General features: G+C 38.0%; 1 protein-coding gene across 2 annotated transcripts in view; it reads left to right on the top strand.

The window, feature by feature from the left end:
- ZYG11B (zyg-11 family member B, cell cycle regulator) overlaps positions 1–24,929 on the top strand; it is a 116,354-nt gene that overhangs the window by 65,297 nt on the left and 26,128 nt on the right. For both annotated transcript variants that reach the window (XM_004371725.2, XM_023727061.1), the window contains exons 4-10: positions 2,191–2,331; positions 7,549–7,725; positions 12,253–12,317; positions 16,447–16,546; positions 16,779–16,829; positions 20,224–20,385; positions 20,497–20,544. In XM_004371725.2, the coding sequence (XP_004371782.1) occupies positions 2,191–2,331; positions 7,549–7,725; positions 12,253–12,317; positions 16,447–16,546; positions 16,779–16,829; positions 20,224–20,385; positions 20,497–20,544 (744 nt within the window). The remainder of the gene's footprint in view (positions 1–2,190; positions 2,332–7,548; positions 7,726–12,252; positions 12,318–16,446; positions 16,547–16,778; positions 16,830–20,223; positions 20,386–20,496; positions 20,545–24,929) is intronic.

Genomic DNA, 24,929 nt, shown 5'->3' with positions numbered 1-24,929 from the left:
GCATAATGCAGGTTGTTAATGAGTCTTCCTCCAATCCTAATGCCCTGTTCTTCATATAGTCCAGTTTCTCGGATTTTTTGCTCAGCATACAGATTGAATAAGTATGGTGAAAGTATACAACCCTGACACACAACTTTCCTGATTTTAAACAACATGTTATCCCCTTGTTCTGTTCGAATGACTGTCTCTTAGTCTATGTACAGGTTCCGCCTGAGCACAATTAATTGTTCTGGAATTCCCATTCTTTGCGATGTTATCCATAATTTGTTCTGATCCACATAGTCGAATGCCTTTGCATAGTCAATAAAACACAGGTAAACATCTTTCTGGTATTCTCTGCTTTCAGCCATGATCCATCTGACATCAGCAAACAAGAGTTTGCTGACATCACTCTAAAAGACTGTAACTTAATGAGTGAAAATAAGGTGAACCTTCTTAAAACCACCACTTAGGTTAATAGATAGACCTTTGCCAGCCACCCCAGAAACTCTTCCATGTGCCCCATCCCAGTCATAACCCTCCCTCCTCACAAAAGTAACCTTTATCTTGACTTTTATAGTAATCATATCTTTTAATTTCTTTATAGTTCTAGACACTTAGCTAATCTTGCCCATTTTTGAAATTTTGATATGTCTTTTGATTATCTTTTAACATATAGGTTCTCTCTCCATCCCTTTCTTTTCCTTATAGTTTGTCTATTGAGGAATTCAGCTCTTTTGACTTGTAGAGTTTTCCTCAGTCTGGATTTTGCTGAACTTATGGTGTAGGTCAGCATATTTCTGTCTGTGTTTTCTGCAAATTGGCATCTAGATTCGGTAATCGGTCTTAGGTAATCAGTCTTGTATTTGATCACTTTGGCAAGATCCTTAGGTGTTGTGCTCTCTCATTAGGAGGTATATAATGTTTCTCTTTCTGTGATGTGAGCAGTTGCTGATCCTTAATACTTACAGCCATTAATTACTCAGAGATGATAAAAAGGTGATATTCTGATAATTTCTTTTTCACTTATTAGTTGAAATGCTTTTATAAAGAGACACTTCCCCTTATGTGCCCAATGGTACATGAACCGTAACTGAAGATAAGTGTATTAATGTGCATAAGTGGGAAATTCCTAGGTAGATTTAATTTTGAACAGAACCTCTTGGTGTTGAATGGAAGCTTGATAAATCTGGGGAAATGAATTTATATATATGTTTGATGAGTATTTATTGAGTGGTTATTCTGAGTCAACTACAATGCAAGGTGTTAGGATACAGTGGTGAATTAGTCTAGGGGAGATTATGATTAATTGTTATGAAAGAGACATTTCAGGGAGGCCTGATTTAGATTAGTGGTCAGGAAAGGCCTCTCTATAGAAATGTCATTTAACTTGAATCAGGAAGGATGAGTAGAAATTAGTCAAACAGAGAGAGGAAGAAGGTTACAGGCAGAGAAGACATTATATGCTGTGGCCTCTTGTTGGGAAGGAGCATGGCTTGTCAAAAGATCAGAAAAAAAGGCCAGTGTGGCTAGGGTGAGAGGTTTACTGTAAGAGGCAGATAAGAGCATAATCATATGTTAAAGCCTTATAAATAGTGTTAAATATCGTGGGATTTATTTTAGGTGCAGTGAAGAAAATTTTACCCATAGGCTTACACTGGAGTCTGTTGTTATTAGGTGCCATTGAGTTGTTTCCAACTCACAGCCACCCTATGTACAAACGGAACAAAGCACTGCCCAGTCCTGCGCCATCCTCACAGTCGTTGTTATGCTTGAGCCCATTGTTGTAGCCACTGTGTCAGTCCATCTTGTTGAGGGTCTCCCTCGTTTTCTCTGACCCTCTACTTTACGGAGCATGATGTCCTTCTTCAGGGACTGATCGTTCCTGATAACCTGTCCAAAGTATGTGAGACATAGTCTCACCATCCTCGCTTCTAAAGAACATCCTGGTTGTACTTCTTCCAAGACAGATTTGTTCATTCTTTTGGCAGTCCGTGGTATATTCTTATGTGGTATATATATTATACTGGAGTCTGAGCCTATGTAATGTACATCTCTTTGTTTACTATCACCCTTAGGATGACTATTCTTGATTAGTTGCAAAGTAATCATTCCTGTTTGTTTCAAGCCTTACGTAGCTATCCTAGAAGCCTCTAAAAGAAAGAGGGCTGAAAAGAATCCTAAAAGCCATTCTTTTGGTTATGTTCAAAGGTATCTGGAGAAGCCAACGAAACTCAGATTGCAGAGGCATTGAAGCGGTACAGTGAGCGGGCATTCTTTGTCCGAGAAGCTCTCTTCCACCTTTTTAGCCTGACTCATGTGATGGAAAAAACAAAGCCAGAAATTTTAAAGGTAAGACTAAGAAGGTGGATATGACAGTTTAAAAATTCTTTCCCTGGATACATGATGACTTTGTGAAGATTTGGTGAAAATTTGCACTTAGTCTTTACTTTTTATTTATAATGGGGTTGATGAAGTGTGATTTCAGTTATTAGCCGTAAATGAAGAAGAGACAAGATAGTTGCATGGCTGTTATTAAAGTTTTATAGTTGTCTCATTAAGCAATATAAATGCCTTTCAGTGCATATTTAACTACCTAAAACCAGTGACTGTGTAGTCTGATATTTTCTTACCAGCTGTAGTAGAAAATGGAAGTATATGACTGGAATCAGAACACTGCATTTTATATTAACCCTGTATTTTTTCCTGCCACCACTTGTCTGTCGGTTTGTAATACTGTGGTGGCTTGCATGTTGCTGTGAGGCTGGAAGCTTTGCCACTGGTATTTTAAATACCAGCAGGGTCACACATGGTGGACAGGTTTCAGTGGAGCTTCCAGACTATGACAGACTAGGAAGAAGGACCTGGCAATATACTTCTAAAAAAAAACTGGCCGGTGAAAACCTTATGAATAGCAACAGAGCATTGTCTAAATCAACATCCATGGAAGCAGCAGTCAAGAAGTCAAACAGTGTATTGCATTGGGTAAATCTGCTGCAAAAGACTTCTTGAAAGTGTTCAAAAGCAAAGATGTTACTTGGAGGACTAAAGTGCGCCTGACCCAAGCCATGGTGTTTTCAGTCACTTCAGATGCATGCGAAAGCTGGACGGTGAATGAGGAAAACTGAAGAAGAACTGATGCCTTTGAATTATGATGTTGGCGGAGAATATTGAATATATTCTTCTGCCAGAAGAATGAACAAATCTGTCTTGAAAGAAGTGCAGCCAGAACGCTCATTAGAAGTGAGGATGGTGAGACTTCATCTCACGTACTTTGGACATGTTATCAGGAGGGACCAGTTCCTGGAGAAAGACATCATGCTTGGTAAAGTAGAAGGTCAGCAAAAAAGAAGAAGACCCTCAATGAAATGAATTCACACAGTGGCTGCAATGATGGGCTCAAACATAGCAGTGATTGTGGGGATGGCGCAGGACCAGGCAGTGTTTCGTTCTGTTGTACATAGGGTTAGTATGAGTAGGAACCAACTTGACGGCACCTAACAACAACAACAACAACATTGCTTCCCATATTATATCTTTTTAGAAATACAGTATCAGAATTCCATAAGGCACTTTCCATGCTGCTTATGAATCTCCTGTGCTTTTGTAGCTGATGCTTGTTATTCCACAATTAAGGATTTTAACCAAGATAGCTTTTGAAGGACAAAAAAAGATTCTTAATTTTGTTTATTGCCTAGGACAGTGTTTGTCCAAATATGTTCCTTTCAGCACCAGGAGTCTGTGATATTGCTTATTTTAAAAAGCATATTTGTGGACCCCACTGTAAGAAATTCAGATTCAATAGGGCTGAATGGGATGCAGGAATCTGCATTTTAATAAGCCCCCAAGATAATTCTTATGCACATTCAATTTTGAAAACCACTGAATATGGAGCTATATTATATTTGGTACCTCGTTTAGTGGGGAGAATAATCCCAAGGAATAGGTTTTACAGATTGTGTAACTGAGGATCTGTAAAGTTAAGAAACATAAGTCAGTGACAGGGCCACAATTGATTTGACCTCCCAGATATTTTAAATTTTGAGAATGGGGTGCTTCATTGGGAACCAGTATCATTTTGGTCCCTAGAATGTTATCCCTAACACCTCTAACTCTCCATACATACCAGAAGATGTCGGTACTTGATGTGTCTTGTCAATTGTCTTTTTTTGGTTTTGGTTACTGTGAACCTAAGCAACTAAGGACTAGACCTCTAGTCCTTATTGCAGCTTCTGATCTGAAATATTTACTGATCCATTCATTCAACGAATGTTTGATGAGCACCAGCTATTTTGCAGGCCTTGTACTAGGTGTTATGGATACAGCAGTGAACAAACAAAGATGCTAGCCTTCAAGAAGCTTACGTTTGCATTAAGACATAAATAAGTAAAAATAACAACATAAAAAAGTAAAAATTAATATGTAAGGTGATGATAAACAGAGAAAAGATTAAAGTTTTCAAGAATTTCATTTTACTTGGGCCTACAGTCAACACACAGCAGTCAAGAAATCAAAAGACACATTGCATTGGGCAAATCTGCTGCAGAAGACCTGTTTGAAGTATTAAAATGCAAAGATGTCACCTTGAAAACTTAAGGTGCACCTGACCCAAGCCATGGTATTTTCAGTTGCCTTATATGCATGTGAAAGCTGGACAATGAAGACGGAAGATCGAAGAAGAACTGATGCCTTTCAATTATGGTGTTGGCAAAAAATATTGAATATACCATGGACTGCCAAAAGAATGAACAAATCCGTCTTGGAAGAAGTACAGCCAGAATGCTTCTTAGAAGCAAGGATGGTGAGACTTTGTCTCTAGTACTTTGGACATGTTATCATGAGGGACCAGTCCCTGGAGAAGGACATCATGCTTTGTAAAGTAGAGAGTCAGCAAAAAAGAGGAAGACCCTCAATGAGATGGACTGACACAGTGGCTGCAACCATGGGCTCAAGCATTACAGCAATTATGAGGATGGTGCAGGACTGGGCAGGGTTTTGTTACGTTGTACATAGGGTCACTATGAGTCGGAACTGACTCGACAGCACCTAACAACAACAACAAGATGATGAGTTAGGAAAACAATAAAAGGTCAATCAAGGTAAGGGGAATCTGGAATATGAGGATGGGGGGAGATTGCAGTATTAAATAGATGAGCAAACTAGGTCTAACTGAGAGCATGAAATATGAGCAAAGACGAGAGGGAAGTGAGGGAGTCAGTCAGGTGGATATCTGGAGGAAAAGTGATCCAGGCAGAGGCAGTATCTACAGCAATGCTTTCTAATAGAACTTTCTGCAACTGTATCTGTGCTGTCCAGTATAGCAGCCACTAGCCACATACAGCTATTGAGCAGTTGAAATGTGGCTAGTGCGACTGGGAAACTAAATTTTCATTTTAATTTTAGTTGATTTAAATGGAAATGTAAATAGCCACTTGTGGCTAATGGCTATTGTATTGGACAGTGAAGAGCTAGTGTAGGCCTGAAGGCAAGAGCATGAGAAAGGGAAAGGACGCCAGTATGACTGGAGTGGCAAGAGTGGGGAGGGGATAGTAGATGAGATCAAAGAGATAAAGGGAGTCCAGATTATATAGGGCCTGATAAGCCATTGGAGGGTTTTGAACAGAGAAGCAGCGTGATCTGATTATTTTGAATAGATCTCCCTGACTATTGCTTTCAGCATATATTATAGGCAGACAACGGTAGAAACAGAGAGACCTGTTAGCAGGGCAGGTAACAGCTGATGGCAGCTGTAGTCAAGGTGGTGGTAGTAGAGATGGTGGAAAGTGATCAGATGCTGGATATATTTTGAAGGAAGGGCTAGTATTATTCCCTGAAGGATCAGATATTGGAGGTAAGAGAGAATAATTAAAGAATGCCCTAAAATTTTTAGCGTGAGCAGTGGCAGAGTAGAGTTGTCGTTACCTGAGATAAGTAAGGCAAAGGAATAACAGATTTGAGGGGAAGATGCAGAGTTCGGTTTTGAACATGAAGTTTGAGATGTCTATCAAGTAACCACATAGAAATGTCAAGTATACAGCTGGATAAATGATTCTAACATTCAAGAGAGAGATTTGGGCTGAAGTTTTTAATTTAAAAGCCATCCATATACAGATGGAATTTAAAGCCATAGCACTGGATGAAACCCTGGAGAGAGCAAGTATAAATAGTGAAGAGAGAAGGTCCAACAATTGAGCCTGGGAACACATCAACATTAAAAGGTCAGGGGAGGAGGAATCTCCAGTGAGGTAGAAGGAATACCAAATGAGTGAAGTGTTGTCATTGTTAGGAGCTGTGGAGTCGATTTTGACTCATAGTGACCCTATATGACAGAGTAGAACTGCCCCATAGCGTTTCTTAGGCTGTAATCCTTACGGGAGCAGATCACCAGGTCTTTTCTCCCGCAGAGCCATTGGTGGGTTTGAACCACCATGAAAGGAGAGCCAAATGAAGAAAATGTATCAGGGAGGAGGGGATGAGCAACTGTATCAAGTGCTGCTGATGGATCAGTCAACCAAGTTGAGGACCATTGGATTTAGCAAAATGGAAGTAATTTGTGACCTTGTAGTAGTGGGTGTAAAACCTGTTTGGAATGGGCTTACGGGAGAATGGAGGGAGGAAAACTAAAGTATAGGCAATTATTTTCAAGAGTTTTGCTGCAAAGGGGAGCAGAGAAAAAAGATGGTAGTATAGAGAAAGTGGAATCAAAAGAAGGGTTTTTTTTTTTTTTGATAGTTTTTATTTATTTATCTTTTTGGCAATGTCAGAAATAATAGCTTGTTTGTATGCTGATATGAATGATCCAATATAGAATAGAAAGTTGATGAAGTGTAAGAGGGGAGAATGACTGAAATGATGTCCTTGACTAGACGAGAAGGGAAGGATCTAGTGTCCAAGTAGAGCAATTAGCCTTAGGGAGGAGCCCAAAAAGTTGATTTATGGTAAGAGGGAGGAAAGTGGCATGTGTAGGTATATATGCTGGTTTAAGTGGGTAGTTGTGGTAGTGATAGTCTAAAGTTCTTTTATAATTGCTTCAGTTTTCTCAGTGTAGTTGGAAACAAAGTCTTCAGCTGAGAGTGAGGAATGAGGAGGGTCTTTTGGGAGCTTGAGGAGAGGGGGAAAGGTGAGAAATACTTGTCTAGAACAGAGAAGAGTAAACCAGTATTGCACTCTTAACTTCAGCAGTATTCCCAAGAAACAGAAGGTTGGGATTTGAGAGTGAAGTTTGGCACTTGTTTTCTCTATGCAATTCAGTAAGAATTTATTCAGTACCTACCATATAACAGGTAGTGTACTGTGTCTTAGAAATACAAAGATGAGTTATCTGTACAGAAATGGTATCATTAGCCTTACAGAAAATCTCCAGACATGAATCACTTGACACCTTGACCAGGTGGGCAGGAACTAAGTATTTGTGAGTAACTGCTATGTCCTGGGCTTTTTCCACATGAAGATGAGAAAGATACTTAAGATGTCTTTGAAATTTTTATAGACCAACAAAGTAATGTTACTATGTGAAAAGGATTTGTATTTATAAGGCGGATTAAGAAGACTCTTTTTTTTTTCCCCCAGCTTGTGGTTACTGGGATGAGAAACCACCCTATGAATTTGCCAGTGCAACTGGCTGCAAGCGCCTGTGTGTTTAATTTAACCAAGCAGGATCTTGCTATAGGAATGCCTGTACGACTCCTGGCTGATGTGACCCATTTGCTACTCAAAGCTATGGAACATTTTCCCAATCACCAGCAGGTAAGCATAAGGGAATTCCAATTCGAATACTCCTTTTAGTGTCTCTTTCTACCCATGTCCTACTTCCATACTTAAATTCAGTTCCAATTTAGTAGACAGGGATGAAAGTTCAAATGGCTTTGGAGGCTGTAAGGTAATTACATTTGCAGTATAGCTAGGTGTAGGACAACAGAGAAGTGGGAAACTAAAGAGTGCATTCCCTGCCTAAAAGTGTTTAAATCCAAATGTTGGGGGGAAAAGTACAAACCATACAAAACTCATCTTCCACCTGGATCTTGAGGTTATGATGATCTCAGGAAACAGGCACAGGGCATCTGCTCTGGGCCAGACATTGTCAAGTGCAGTGATACAGAGATGAGCAAAATTTTTCATTTCTAGAAGTATGGTAGACTACGTAACCTATCTCATTTTCATTATGACATCTAAAAAGTTGATTGAATTATTTTTGTAAGTCTTTTAAAATTCAGTAGTGAGTTGGCAAGTTAGTAAAAAATACTCAGAAGTCCAAAACCAACTGCAAATGGGATCACAGCATGGTGAATGCATCATTAAAGCCAGCTTTCCTCATTGAGGGCAGTTGCCAAACTGGATGAACTTTAAGCTTTATGTTTCATGGCATTTGGAAGCCAGGTGGATGGAAAACAAAACCCAGCATCCACTCAAAGTATGGAGTCTAATAGAAGACCCCTTGTATAAAACTGTGACCCGCCCCCCCAGAAGGGTGCACCTTAGTATAAGGGTATTATATGTAATCTGCAAACTTAGAAAAACAACAAGAGGAAAGACAAATAATAAAGATGAAAGTAAAAATTAATTAAATAGAAAAGAAACGTACCATTGAATTAGAGAGGATCAACTTTGCCAAGAATTGGTTCTTTGAACATTTTCATAATATTGACAAATCTTTGGCAAAATTGACCAAGGAAAGTTGAGAGGATGCAAATAAATAAGATTAGGAAACAGGGCAGGGAGGAATGGGAAATGACTGCTAATGGACATGGGTTACTTTTGGGGTGATAAAAATTTCTGAAACCGATTGTGGTGATGGTTGCACAACTCTGTGAATATACTAAAAACCATTGAATTGTACACTTAAATAGGTAAATTGTATGATGTGTGAATTATATCTCATAAAGCTGTTTTTTTTTGTTTTTTTTTTATTATTGTGGTAATTAAATGAGGTTTACATTTCAAGTTAGTCTCCCATACAGAATTTTTTTTTTTTAACATACATTGTTATGAGACCCCAACCGCTCACCCCATTCTGCAACAGCACACTCCTCCCTTCCGCCTCTGATTCCCCATGAACATTCAGCCAGCTCCTAACTCTCTCTGCCTTCCCCTCTCACCTCTGGACAGAAGCCGCCCCTTTGGTCTCTTATATCTACTTGTCTAAGAGGCACATTCTTCCCAAGTATCACTTTATGTCCCACAGTCCAGTCCAATCCCTGTTTGAAGAGTTGGCCTACGAAATTGTTTTAGTCCTGGGGTGATGGAGAGACCAGGGGCCATGCTTTCCGGGGCGCTTCCAGTCATAGTCAGACCATTAAGTCTGGTCTTCTTACTAGAATTTGAGTTCTGCATCCCATTGTTCTATTGCTCCATCAAGGACCTCTGTTGTGTTCCCTGTCAGGACGTTCATTGGTGGTAGCAAAGCTGTTGTTTTAAAAGAAAAAAAAAGAATGTTCACAATAGCACTGTTTGTAATGAAACAAATTGGAAACAACCAAATGTCCTTCAGCCTGGGTTTAGTCATACAGTGGAATATTTAAAGGTAATGAATGATGAATGAATTACAACTACAGACTAAACCTAGGTCAAGCTCAGTAACAAGTTGGATATGAAAAATTTCTGAAGAGTACGTACACTGTGTTTCTGTTTACTTAAAGTTCATAAGCTTTTCAAAACTGTATGATATTCAGGGATGCAAATATGTGTTAAAACAATTTTTAAAAAAGCAAGGGACTGTTAAACACAAATTCAGGCTAGTGGTTCCTCTGAAAGAAGAGGAAAACAGTAGGGAATGGAGAGGGCAAACACAGTTACGTTAATGGTGATATTCTGAAACTGGGTGGTAAGTACACAGGTATTCATTGTATTGTTATTCCTTATACCCCTGCTACTCAAAGTGTGTTCTGCTCACCACCTGTAGTGGCATCTCCTAGGTGCTTGTTAGAAATGCAGCGTCTCAGACCTATCCCAGACCTACTGAATCTTTTTATAAAGATCCCCAGGTGATTTATATGCACATTAAAGTTTGAGATGCACCACCTATGGCTTATATACATTTTATAAATATTTTTCTGTATTTATAAATTCTTTAATAAGAGACTTCTAACTTACTCAAATTTTTAAAAATAAATAAGCTCCTGGGAACTGACAGGTTAGTGAGAAAGTTGCATATTCTATAAAATATTATGTAAGTTCTCTTCTGCTATTTGAACTAAAAGCCACAGAAACTAGAAGAAAGTGATTAATTCTACCAGCTAAATTGGTGTACAGACAAAGGTCCTAGCCAAGACTTTAACAGGGAGATGACATTTGAGTCAGATTTTGAAAAATGGATAGGATCTCACATGGAGAGAAGCAGAGAAAAGCAGTGGACCTTATAGGAAAGTACAGGGCATCCCAGGAAGGACAAGTTGCTGTGACTGGAGTGTTGGGTAGGGTGGGTGGTGTGGGATGAGGCCAGCAAAATACAGCTTGGGGGCCAGATTTGGTGAAGGCCAGCATAGAAAATTCTTGAATATTTGCATATTTCAGGCTTAACCCTAAAAATTCAAAACTCTAGCTAAGTAGAGCTTGAAGGCTATAGCAAATGTTATCACTTTTTCTGAATTTGCCTGTGGTGCTTTTCAGATGTGGTAAGTCATAGATCCAGTGAAACTTATCTTCTGTTCCCATTTTAGCCAGTTTTAGTGAATTCAAGCTATGTGTCCCTTTGCTAAGTTCTGCGAATTCAGACACAGGAGTACATAATGTAGTCTAGTGTGGCAAGTACTAGGATAGAAATAAGTACTGTTGGGAGCACAGAAAGAACATTTAGAAAATTAGGAAAGCTTCCTCAAAGAGGTAATATCTGCCCTGAGCTGGGTTGTGAAAGAAAATTAGGGTTTTTTCCAGGCAAAAAAGGAGGTGAAACGGGCTTTCCAACCAGGGGTATTAAAAATGGTATTATTATCTCTCTTATTTCCATGAATCCTGTACAAATTAATATGTCTGTTTGGGCAGACGAGTAGGGAGAAAGGTGGTATAGGGAGAAAGGTGCACCCCTACATTTTGCAGATGACTATTCAGATTTCTAGGGAGGTAGATGGATCCCCAAGCATAGAGTCCAGCCCATTACCTTGCTTACCTCTGCTGAATATAAAACTTAGTGAGAAGCCTTCTTAATTAATTATACATATACCCTACTTGTTCAATATCATCCATCTGGGATTTAGTACTACTATGTCTTTTTTGTACCATTCCTTTTATTATATAATCTCTGTATGTCTCCGATGAAACAGATAGGATATTGGTTTTATATCTGTTTTTTTTCTCCTTGACTAGCTTTATATATCCCATTAGTCTGAGTTTTGTTTTCTGCCTATGAACTCTCTTGTAATGAATTTGCTTTTTTAGACAGGAAATCTTCCAACTGTACACAGAAAGCTTTATAAAATATGAAAAGGCCATTTTTCCAAACAAAAAAATTAGTAGTATGCTATATGCTTTTTTTTCCCCATCCACACCTTAAAAGTTCTTATTTTGCTTCCTGGGACTGTTGTCACTTACCGTTCCATTATGATGGTGTACCTTCACTCTATTGATTAATGATTCATATTCTCAGTTACTCTTATTTAATTGTACTGATTTAAAATTTATTTAAAAGATAGAGCCAAGTCTATCAGTCACTCTATATTTAGAGGCCAATGTGTGGAAGACTAGTCTTGTATGCTATAGGTTAGAGTCAAGCTATCTTCAAAGCAGGCTGGGTTAAAATTTTTGATACTGCTGTATGGTGGTGCAGTGGTTGAGAGTTATGGCTGCTAACCAAAAGGTCAGCAGCTCGAATCCACCAGCTGCTCCTTGGAAACCCTATGGGGCAGTTCTACTCTGTCCTGTTGGGTCACTATGAGTTGAAATTGACTTGATGGCAACGGGTTTGGTTTGGTTTGGTATATGTCACCAGGCATAATTTTCAACCATGGCTTTTGCCATTCTCTCATCTCAAAAACACACAAAAGACAGGATTATCTCCTTATAGACCACCAGAGGGAGGAGATTAGTAGGAATTTCCTGGCCTGTGAAGTTACTTACCTAATGGAAAAGACAGGGAAAAAAATATGTGCAGGTAAGCTTATATAGGTCCAATGTAAGTCAGTTGTTCAGGAGTAGATGAGCAGAATAAAGGTTATAAGAAGTTACTGGTATTTTATCACTCTTCTCCTTCTTATTTATTTATTTATTTATTCCTTATACAGGCACTTCTGTTTAAAAAATTAACAATAAAATGATATTTTATTCTTTTTTTTTTTTTTTTAGTTACAGAAGAATTGCCTCCTTTCACTTTGCAGTGACCGGATCCTTCAAGATGTCCCATTTAACAGGCAAGTGATAGCCCGAGAATTTAAAATGGGGCAAAACTGAATTTTAAAATCTTTCTTGGGTCATTTCTTACCAGTTAGGATATCCCTGGTGTAAAATTAATTGGGTGGATGGGATTGTGCATTGCCTTACATAATGCTAAATCTGCATCTCTGATTTAGTGCTTTGACTTTCATGATAGCAGATTGGCCGCTGTTTTCATAACCAGTTGCTTAAGCATTTATATTGGTTATAGTTTTCAGAATATCCACACAACATGGTGGGCTATATGGGTATTATTATCCCCATTTGAAAGATGAGGAAACTAAGACATATATGTAGTGTCTTGCCCATGGTTATATAATTAGTAACTGCAAGGCTAGAAGGATTCAGGTCTTCTAGTTCTAGGTTCAGTGTTCTCTTCTCTGTATCATACTTCTTATTATTATTTGATAGTCAATTATGAAGGAAACCTTTAAAGCAGGGATTACGGGAGGCCATAAAACTGGATTCCATTAAGTATAAGGGGACTTAATTTTCTAAGATGCTGTGATTTAGAAGATAAAAAAGTGATGGATTTTTGTTTTTGTGTTTTTTTAAAAGATATTTTATTGTGTTTTTGGTGGAAATTTACACAGCAAATTAGGCTCCCATTTAACAATTTTTATATATATTGTTCAATGACACTGGTTACATTTTCCACATTGTGTCAACATTCTCATTATTTCTGTTCTGGTTATTCCGTTTCCCATTAATCTAGCTTCCCCGCCCTCCCCGCCCACCCCTTCTCATCTTTGCTTTAGACCATTTGGTCTCATGGAGATGATTTTTTAAAGGAGCACAGCACTGACAGTTGATTATTTTATGAGCCAATCTGTTATGTAGCTGAAAGATGACCTCCGGGAATGGCTTCAGTTCAAAGTTTAAAGTTATCTCAGGGCGACAGTCTAGGGGGTTCCTCTAGTCTCTACCAGTCCAGCTTAGAATTTGGCCTTTAGTTAAGAATTTGAGTTTTTTTCTGCAATTTTCTCCCATTCTATCTGGGACCATCTATTGTGTCCCTGGTCAGAACCGTTGGTAGTAGTACCCAGGCACCATCTAGTTATTCAAAAGGTGATTTTTTTTTATGTTACTGTTTCAAAATAGGGTTTTCTAATTATAGTATTTTGAAAAGGAAGTTTATACTTCATGGTTTAATGAAAAGTATGTTTCTCAAACAACAATTTTACTGTGATTTACTTTGAGTTGGGTAACAATACATTGTTATCTGGCATCGCTGAGGAATGAGGCATTCCATTTAATCTTTGAAATAGCTTAGATAAAAATATAACTATATATTGCTGAGTTTTTAATGAGTTTGAATATGGTAAATCATATCAAGCTGTAAAGCTACATGAAATATTTATTAGACTCAGAAACGATTTCAGGATGCAATTTAATAAATATTGAGCATCTGTGCTGATCATTGCGTTGAAGTCTAAAGTGAACAGATACATAGTCCCTCTCCTAAAGAAGATGCTAATCTAGTGAGAGGTTGGCAGACTTTTTCTTAAGGGGCCAGATAGTAAATATTTCAGGTTTGTGGGCCATAAAATCTCTGTTGAAACTACTTAACTCTGCCATTGTACCTGGAAAGCATTCCTAGACAATATGTGTTGAAAAATGGATGTGGGTATGTCCCAATAAAACTTTATAAAACAGGCCAGCCAGAAGGCGGTATTTTACCTGTCTCTGATCTAGCCAGTGCACTCTGCTAGAATGTGTTCTTCTTTATGGTCAGGCTGTAATTGTTCATCTCTTTGTCTCTAGTACGTAAGTGAATGTTTAATGAATGGATGGGCAAATGATTAAATGAATATAATATAAAAAAGAATTTACCATAGAAGTGTTGACAGAATGCCTTGGGTTCCCAAACATGGAGGGAAAGATATTATCTGATTGGTGATCATTAAGGACTTCATGTTAGCGATGACACTTGAGATAATAAACATGTATGAGGCACTTACTGTTGCTAGGCACTCTGCTAAGTGTTTTATGTATGCCTATCTCAGTTCTCACAACAACCTTGTGAAATTGTTACTCTTGTAATCTTCATTTTACAGATGAGGAAATGGAAGCACAGAGAGGTTTAGTAATTTGCTCAGGGTGTTAGGATAGTAAGTAGCGGAGTCCAGATTTAAGTCCAGAGCCTGCACTTTTTACATCTGTACTATATTGCCTTGAAGATGGCAGCTGGTTGGGTTGATAGTTTTAGGCTATGGAAACTGTATGAACACATGCACAGTCAATAATTTATTTTATTATTATCATTAATATTTTGTAGAACTAGAATTCAAATCCAGGACTGACTTCAAATCTGTGCTCTTAGCTACTAGACTATACTGCTTCATAATTGTGGGCATATTTGGGGACTAATGAGCAGTTCACCTTTGCAGAGAGCATAAGGTTAGCAGGAAAAAAGATTTGAAAGTATGTTCCCATGCTAGAGTCTTACTAGAATGCTGTGAGTACAGGAGTGACATTATACCTAAGTCCTTTGACAGGTTTATTTATTACCAGTATGCAGGCACAAATTGAAGGGGAAGCATGGAAGGCAAAGTGGCCAATTAAGAATCTCTTGTAGAAGAACAGAATGCCAGTAATGAACCTCATTGGAGATGGCCTTGGGAATAGAAAGGAAGTAACAGTAAATTTGAAGGAAGTTGCAGAGGATTAACTAACATCAATATAATCATTCAGCCAATGTGTATTAAGCATTACTTATGTGTCAAGCACTGTATTGGGTACTTGATATAAAGGGCTAAATAGGATATGGTCCCTTCTCTCCAAGGAGCTCACAGGCCAATGGTGGATTCAGGTGAGTCTACAGATCATCACAACTTTTTGACAAAAATATAAACAAAGTGCTAAGCAGCAGTGAGAAGGCAATGATAAACTCATCAAGGAAAGTTTCTCAAAGGCAGTGATATTTGAGCTGAGTCCTGAAGGTTGAAACTATGGGTAAGATAATCAGATATATTTTTTGGTGTCATCCTTTATTTTTCTCTTTCTCTCTCATCCCACATTTGGTCCTTTGGCAAATCCAGCTCTATGTTCAGACTATATCCAAGATTTGACCATTTCTCTTCACTCCCACTTCTACCACTTTAGCCCAAGTGGTTTCTCACCTGAATTATTGCAGTAGCCTCTTAACTGCTCTCCCTGCTTTTGTCCTTACCCCCCTAAAGTTTATTCTAAACACAGATGATAGAGTAATTCTATTAAAACATGTCAGTTCGTGTCACTTCTGTACTCAGAACCCTCTGATGGCTTCACATCTAACTCAGAATAAAAGCCAATTCTTTTCTAAGGCCCTATATGATCTGGCCTCTCTTGTTACCTCTGACCTCATCTCTTACTACTCCTCCCCTTGTTCTCTCTGCTCTGGCCTCATTGGCTTCCATGTTTTTTCTCAAAACCTCTAGGCACACTGCCACTTCAGGGCTGTTATACTTCCCATTCCCTCTGCGTGGAATGCCTTTCCCCTAGATATTCACATGATCAGTTCTCTTACTTCCTGGAAAGCTTTGATGAGGCCTTCCAAGCTACCTTAGATAAAGTTTCAGCATTTCATAACTCCCGTTCCCTGCTTTATTTTTTTCTCTTCATAGCATGTGTCAGTAACGAACAATACCATATATTTTACTTGTTTATCTGATTTATTATCAGTCTTCCCCACGAGAATGTAAGCTCTGTGAGGGTCAGGACTTTTGTCTGTTTTGTTCACTATCTCTAGCAGCAAGAACAATATCTAGCACAAAGCAAGGACTCAAAGTTTGTGAATGAATGAATGTTCTCGTCGTGCTGGGCAATATGAAGAACCACGTAATACCTAAACTATTACTACAGTATAAAAATATGTTACAATTCTGGGAGATGAAATGCCAGACAAATACTTTTGACCATGTTTTCTAAACTCTTGCTTCTTTACAAAGTGTTGTCAGAATTAATAATAAGGCACTATCTCCAAAACACCATGTAATTGTTATTCTCTATCAGTTCAGAGGAATTTTCCATTTCCTTCCTAAACTGTAGCATCAGTTACCAACTGGAGCTCTGAAACTGCACTCAGGCCTCCAGGATTAATTCTTGAAACCCTTTGTGTATTTTCAGGTTTGAAGCAGCCAAGCTTGTCATGCAGTGGCTCTGCAACCATGAGGATCAAAACATGCAAAGGATGGCAGTTGCTATAATTTCCATCCTGGCTGCCAAGGTACCTGAACTCTTGCTGGATAATTCTTTGTAGGCAGCTGTTTTCTCATTACAATTACCATATCCCCCAAAATTTCTGTACCAGAGAGATTAGTAAGGCTCTCTGTCAGTCTGCTCATTCAGGCTGCATTCAACATGGCACTATTCCAGGATGCTCCTAGATTTTAGTCTGACATTGGAGTCTGTGACAGTGAATGAGTTCTTGGACATTTACCTTGTCTTCTTACTTGCAGCTTTCTACAGAGCAGACTGCACAGCTCGGTGCTGAGCTCTTCATTGTCAGGGTAAGTCTGTTACCTTCTCTATGCAGGCCACTAGAGAGTAGTGGTTTTCAGACAGTGTTGTATATCTTCTGACATTTTGTATTCTTTTTAAAAAAGGTGTTACTTCTAAATGGACTTTTTTTTCTCCCCCATGGAAATAGTTTTTATTCCTTCACAAAGTAGAAAGAGCCCTGAACTAGGAGTTGGGTGACCTAGGACCTAACCTTGTAAACTCACTTCGTGAATTTAGACAAATTACTAGCATCATTGAGATCTACATAAGCCTTAAGGTCTCACCTAGTTCTAAAAGTCTACGATTTTTGTTATTTATGAAGAAAATGTGGAGTTTCTACTCTAGGCATAAGATTCTGTTAGATGCTCTGGGGAAGAAAATAATATAAAAAGCTGGTATACGACTTCATTTGCTTACAGTTCAGTTGAGGAAATAATATATGTAATGAACAGAAGAAAAGTTAAAAAAAAAAAAAAGCTTTAAAGAGAGTAAATATGAACAGCATTTTAGGGAGGTCTGGAGGCAAATAAAATCCACCTAGCTTCCTGTCACAATCCTGGCATGAGGTGTCTGAGCAGTAATAGTAAAAGGTAAAATCATATGAGGGACTCTGTTTTTGTATGATTTACAAATTATATATGTAGTGAGAAAGTGAAGTCATTCATCTATAAAGTATCCATCAGGTACCTGCTATCTTTCTCGATGTTGGGGGTTTACAGTGAATTAACTATAACTCCTTCCCATAAGAAGCTCATGGTATAGTAGAGACAATAGCTATAGAGACATGGTTATAATGCAGTCTAATAAGTATAATAACAGAGGTTTGAATGATAAAGCAATGCTGTAAAGAGAGAAGACTCTGTAGTATAATGGAGAGAGTAAAAATTCTAGAGTTGACTATCTGGGTTTATTTCCAATTCTATCACTTACTAGCTTTGCAGTTTTTGGCAAGTCCAATAATTTTTTGGGGGTGATAAAAAATACTTTATACAGTTATGAAGATTAAATAAGGAGAAAAAAAAGAAATATAATTGAAGGAATATACATTAAGAACCGAGCACAAAATATAGTGTATATTAGATGAATAGAAAAGATGCTGATTTTATTTATTTTTACTGTCTTCAGGGATTACGTTTTAGTTTTTCGAACAGCTTCTTATTGCTGTATATGTGTCTCAGTAATTTTGACTAGAAGTATAAAAATTAAAAGATTTTAAGGAAGTAGTCTATTCATATGCTTTGGGGAGAAAATGAAGCTTAGCTTAAGCGGAGATTAGGAGATTAGTAATAATAGTAATAATGAATGGTCCCTAAGTGGTGCAATCGATTTGCACTTGACTGCTAAGCTAAAGATTGGCAATTCAAACCCATCCTGCAGTACCACGGAAGAAAAGGCCTGGTGATTTGCTTCCGTTAAGATTACAGCCAAGAAAACTCTATAGAGCAGTTCTACTGTGTAACACTTGGTGTTGCTGTGAGTAGGGCTTCCAAAGTTTCATTCCAGTTTGAATCCCTGCTGAGAAATTTGCATCTCTAACAAGTTCCCAGCTGATGCTAATCATTCTACCCCAGATATTGTGAATCAGAATCCACATTTTAACTTGGGGATCTTGTTAAAATGTAGAGTCTGATTCAGTATGAGAGTTCCATGAGTGGGAATCAACTAATAACCACAAGAAACAATGCTGATGTTGATGAAAGCTAACATACTTTTTTTTGAGCCTTAATTATCACTCTCATTTACAAATGAGAAAACAAAGATTTAAAGAGGTAAACAATGTTACACAGCTAGTCGAAGGCAAGATTATATTTAAGTACAGCCAGCCTGATTTTAGTGCTACACTTTAGACCACTGCACTATTAAGTTACCTAATTGTACTTAGATGTTTTTCTTAAAGTTTTTTTCCTGTATTGTGTATTACCTTTAATAATAGTATTCATTAATGTTTTCTTATATCTGTTTTAGAGAATTCTCTATTACCCCCAAAAATGTAATCTAAAAGTGGAAGTATGGAATTACCTCTTAAACATAAATTTCTTAAATAAAAGCTGTGATAGAAATAATTTACAAATAGAATTTCAAAGCTATTATTCTCTTAATATCCGATATAGACTTTAATTCTCTTACCAGTGTACGTAGTTTATCCTTTTTTTCTTAAGGAAACTTGGAATTAGATAGGTCTTCCAATTTCTACTGTCTCTTACAAAGTTGAGGGACTATGATCAAGTTACTTAATATTTTTCAGACTCAATTCCCTCTCCTGCCAAATGGGGTTAACTATACTACAATATAGAATATAGTTTGCTGATGTTAATAAATGGTAGTTTCTCTACTTTTTTATCTCAGGATCTGAAATAAGTATATGTGTTGTGACCAATTGTCTAAGATAGTTGTCCTAAGCTTTTAACATTTTGCTTTCAGGTGTTATTTAGAGATGATTAGATTGTTGGTATGATCGGAATAATAATAAGATATTTATGAAGACCCTATACACCTACTCCTCACTTACCGACTGTCTCATTACTGATGTTTCCCATTTACACAATGGTAAAAAATCTGCTATCCGACTATTGTGTGCTTTAACGACCTGCCCACACCTGCACACCTTGGCCTCCCCAGGTTGGTTCAGGGTGCACTGGAGGCAGGAGAGGCGCCGCTCTGGGGTATTTAACCCCATTCCGGAACTCGGAGGGCTCCGGAGGGCTCCGGAGGGCTCCGGAGGGCTCCGGAGGGCTCCGGAGGGCTCCGGAGGGCTCCGGAGGGCTCCGGAGGGCTCCGGCTCCAACCGGCTAGCTCTTCCCCTCCCTCCTTCTGCTTCTCTTCCGGCATGCTTTACCCTCCCCTCCCCCACCACTACCCTTATTTCGTGTGGGTGGGTGCTGGGAGCTGGCGCAGGCAGAGGGCAGCACTAGCCTCTGCAGAGCTGCAGTCCTGGCCGAGGCTTCTGGGCACCACCCAGCCCGCCGCCCCGCTCTGGCACCAAGTGCACCGTTGAGCCTGAGTTGGGACGCTGGGCGGCTGAGGACGCCTGGCCAGCAGCCGCAGCATGGATTCAGATTCCCGCGAGCAGAGTGAGGGCGAGCTTGTGACTGCTGCAGGTACTGAGGGGCAGCAGCCACAGCTGGGAGCGTTGGGGCTGGGGAGGAGGGGAGGCAGAGGCATGAAATCGCGAGTATTTCACTAGTGCTGATTTTCTCATAATTACCTGGTCTTTGGAACCTAAACATGTCGACAAGTGAACAGTGGGTATACTTTTTTCCTGTTTGAAAAACGTCTAATCCAAGGGTCTGTCTGTTGTACTTAGGAACCTTTAAAGGAAATGCTTTAAGCTCTGAGACTATTCCTCATGGACTAGCGGTTATTATTAAATAATGAGAACTTAATTCTATTTTCTTCTTTCAGCAACTTCTTCAAATAGTGAAACAGAAAACCAATCAAAATTCCGTGGACACTACTTTGAAGTTTACATTGAGTGCACTGTGGAACCTCACAGATGAATCCCCAACCACATGCAGACACTTTATTGAAAACCAAGGGTTAGAACTCTTCATGAGGGTTCTAGAGGTTAGAATGGGAATTTAGTCTACAGTTTTGACATTTACTGGTTTATATTTAAGCATTTATTTACTGTATTTGGTTCTTTAATAATTATAGGTTTCTCTTTCTTTTTTACAGTCTTTCCCAACTGAGTCATCCATTCAACAGAAAGTCCTAGGACTTCTGGTAAGATATAAGTATTTCCTTCTGAATTTCAAGCTGTAATTATTTTCTACCTGAGGTAATATTTTTAAAGTTTTTACTATGATATTTGTAAACATTTAGTGACATTGGAAAATACATACAGTGTAATTATTTGAAAGAAGCAGGCTATAAAGCTCTGTATACATATAAAGTTTTAACCACATTTAAAGGAAAAAAGTAAATTATACTTTTCTTTACATTTTTTATATTGTACATCGTTTTAAAGTGGGCATGTTTTACTTTTATAATCAGAAAAAAAGACCTCAGTTAAAAATGTCTTTAACCTACAAGTGTTCTTAGATACTATGTTTAGTAATTAATAGTTACTACCTAAAGGATTGCTTAACAAGTCAAATGTTTCATAATATATTTGGATATAGGCTAAAATGAGCCTTCTAGGATTTTGAGGCAAAGATGAAGAGAGAATCAAAAGTTTTGTCGCTTTTCGTCACTGCAACAGATTAAGTGCCTATGTAAAAGCTATTTTAGAGCAGACGTCTGCTCTCAAGAAATTAGATCAAAGAAGGCATAGGTTAGTGAATAAAAAAAAAAAAGTAACTTGTGTTTGTTTTCAGATGCAAGAGTATAAGAGGTTGAATGATGAGGGGATGAATTTTGGGAAAGCTGAGGGCTGGCATTTAATCAGGAACATAAAAAACTATCTATTGTAACTTGGTTAGTTATGTTTAGTAGAAAATAGAAAACAACCTGAATATCAAGTAATAGGGGAATTATTAAATAAATCCACAGTATTTGATTATCTTATTCAGGGTGCATATGATAGTAAGATACCAAAGTTGATTCAAGTCATTTCAAGTGAAGAAAGGGGATTTTTTTTTTTCAAGGATTCAGAAAGCTGTAATAAGGCTTTCAAAATACTTTTTTTTTTTAATTTAAAAAGAATGCATGCTTATTATAACTAGTGAAACAGTACAAAGATACATTAAAAATAAATATTTAAGACTCTTTCCCCGATCTTACATCACTTTCAACTCCATGACATAATTAATACAACTTGATGTGCTTCCTCCCGTATCTTTCTCCATTACCTTATGAATAAATTTTTTCCAGTAACCTATTTTGAGATATTGTTTCTAGTTTAATTTTATGTGGTCAGAGAACACACTTTGCTTGATTTGAGTAATTTTGAATTTAATGAGACTAGTTTTATGGCCCAGAATATGGTCTGTCTTGGTAAGTGTTCTGTGTGCACTTGAGAAGAATGTGCATTCCACTGTTTTGGGGTATTAAATAAATAAATAGATAAAACCAAACCCATTGCCGTCTAGTCAATTCCAACTCATAGTGAGCCTGTAAGACAGTAGAACTACCGCCTAGGGTTTTGAAGGAGTGGCAGGCGGATTCGAACTGCCCATCTTTGGGTTAGCAGCCAAGCTCTTAACCACTGTGCCACTAGGGCTCCTGTTGTTGGGTGTAGTGTTCTGTAAATACCAAGCAGGTCTAGTTGGTTGGTATTATTCAAGTCTACCATATGCTTCAGGAACCCTGGTGATGCAGTGGTTAAGAGCTCAGCTGCTAACTGGAAGGTCGGCATTTTAAACTCACCAGTCGCGCTCCGCGGGAGAAAGATGTGGCAGTCTGCTCCCATAAAGATTACAGCCTTGGAAAACCCCATGGGGCAGTTTTACTCTGTTCTACAGGGTCGCTATGAGTCAGAGTCGACTCGATGGCGGTGGTGGGACCATATCCTTAACTCCTTTTCTTCCCGCCTGTTCTATTATTGAGAGAAAGGTTTTGAAATCTCTGATTTCTCTGAAATATACTTTGATATTAATATAACCACTCCAGGTTTTGACTAGTGTTTGATGGTGTATCTTTTTATATCCTTTTACTTTTAATATATATTTGTCTTTATATTTAAAGTGCATTTTTTGTAGTCAGCATATACTTTGTATGTTGCTTTTTTATCCAATCGGACAATCTCTGCTTTTTATTGAGGATGGTTAGATCATTTAGAGCCCTGGTGGCACAGTGGTTAAGAGTTTTGCTGCAACCAAAATGTCGGCAGTTCAAATCTACCAGCCGCTCCTTGGAAACTCTGTTGGGACAGTTCTCCTCTGTCCTAAAGGTTGGCTATCAGTTGGAATTGACTTGATGTTAATGGGTTTGGTTTTTTGTTATAGATCATTTACATTTTTTTAAATTCTGTTGTGCATTAGGTGAAAGTTTATAGCACAAATTAGTATCTCATTCAAAAATCTAGACATAAATTATTTTGTGGCATTGGTTACAATCTCTGCAATGTGTCAGCACTCTCCCCCTTTCCTATTACACTCTGGGTTCCCCATGTCCATTGATCCACTTTTCCTGTCTCTTCCTGCCTTCTTGTCTTTACTTTAGGGCAGGTGTTTTAGATCATTTACATTTAATGTGGTTATTGATATGGTTAGAGTTTGAGTCCATCAACTTGATATTTGTTTTCTGTTTGTACCATATGTTCTTTCTTTCGTTTTCCTTTTTTTCTGCTTTCTTTTGGTATAATCAAATATTTTTTATGATTCCATTTTATCTCTTTCTTGGCTTATTAGCTGTTACTCTTTGTTATTTTAATAATTGCTTTGTGCTTATAATGTGCGTCTTTAATCACAGTCTGTTGTTGGTAGGTGCCATCAAATCAATTTTGACTCATAGCTACCCCATGTAATCACAGTCTACCTTTAAGTAATTTTATACAATTTCACATATAGTATAAGAACCTTGGAGTCCCTGGGTGGTGCAAATGACTAAGCGCTCTGCTACCGACCAAAAGGTTGTCAGTTTGAATCCACCCAGAGGTGCCTTGGAAGAAAGGCCTGGTGATCTACTTCCTAAAGATCACTGCCATTGAAAACCCTATGGAGCACAGTTCTACTCTGACACCCCTGAGATCACCATGAGTGAGACTCGACTTGACGGCAACTGGTATAACAACCTTGTAATGGTAGATTTTCATTTCTGTTCTTTCCTTTCTGTTATTATTGTCTTGCATTTACTTTTACATATGTCATAAACCACACAAAATGCTATTATTATTTTCATTTAAAATGTCAATTAAAATTAAATAATTAAATCACAATTAAATTATAAAAACAACCCAAATAGTTACCATTATTGGTGCTCTTCTTAGGTACAGATTTCCCTCTGGTGTCATTTCACTTCTGCTTAAAAGACATTTAACAATTCTTGTAGAACAGGTGTGCTTGTAATGAATTCTTCAGCTTTTGTATGCTTGAAAACATCTTTATTTAATCTTCATTTTTGAAAGATGCTTTTTGCCAGGTATGGAATTCTAGGTTGATAGTACTTTAAAGATGTTGCTCAACTTTTTTCTTACTTGCGTCTTTCCAGTGAGAAATCTGATGTCATCATTATCTTTGTTCTTTTCCTCTGGCTGCTTTTTAAAAAAAATTCTTTATAGCAACAATTATGAACAATTTGATTATGATGTATCTTGGTGTAATTTACTTCATGTTTCATGTACTTGGAGTTCATATAGGTCTATGGTTTTCATCAAGTTTGCAGAGTTTTTGGCCATTATTTTTTCAGCATGGTGTTTTCAAGGTTCATTACTACTGTGGAATGAACAGGACTTAATTTCTCTTTGTAGCTGAGTAGTATTCCATTGTGTATATGTACCACGTTTTGTTTATCCATTAATCTGTTGATGGACATTTTTGTTGTTTCCACCTTTTGGCTATTGTGAAAAGTACTGCAATGAACATTAGTGTAAAGGTTTTTGTCTGCATTCCTGTTTTCACTTCTTCTGTGTGTATTCCTAGGATTGGGATTGCTGCATCATATGGCAGTTTTATGTTCAGCTTTTTAAGGAACCACCAAATTCTTTTCCACAGTGGCTTTACCATTTTACATTCCCACCAACAATGGATGAGGGTTCCAGTTTCTCCATGACCTCTTTAACAGCTGTTGTTTTCCTTTTAATCACTGCCATTCTATTGGGGGTGAAATGGTATCTCATTGTGGTTTTGGTTTGCATCATCCTAATGGCTAAGGATGTTGACCATCTTTTCATGGGCTTGTTGTCCATCTGAATATCCTCTTTGGTGAATTGTCTGTTCAAGTCTTTTGCCCATTTTTTTTTTTTATTGTTGTAGTTTAAATGAAGTTTATACTTCAATTTAGTCTTCCATACAAAAAATTATACGTACATTGTTATGTGACCCTAGTTGCTCTCCCCATACTGTGACAGCATACTCCTCCTTTCCACCCCTGATTTCCCATGTCCATTCAACCAGCTCCTAACCCTCTCTGCCTTTCCATCTCACATCTGGACAGAAGCTGCCTGTTTAGTCTCTTGTATCTACTTGAGCTAAGAGTTACACTCCTCATGAGTATAACTTTATGTCCCA

Source organism: Trichechus manatus, unplaced genomic scaffold (assembly GCF_000243295.1).
Source record: "Trichechus manatus latirostris isolate Lorelei unplaced genomic scaffold, TriManLat1.0 scaffold00015, whole genome shotgun sequence".
Taxonomy (NCBI): domain Eukaryota; kingdom Metazoa; phylum Chordata; class Mammalia; order Sirenia; family Trichechidae; genus Trichechus; species Trichechus manatus.
The sequence above is the reverse complement of the archived record's forward strand: the minus strand, read 5'-3'. Positions and strand labels throughout refer to the sequence as shown.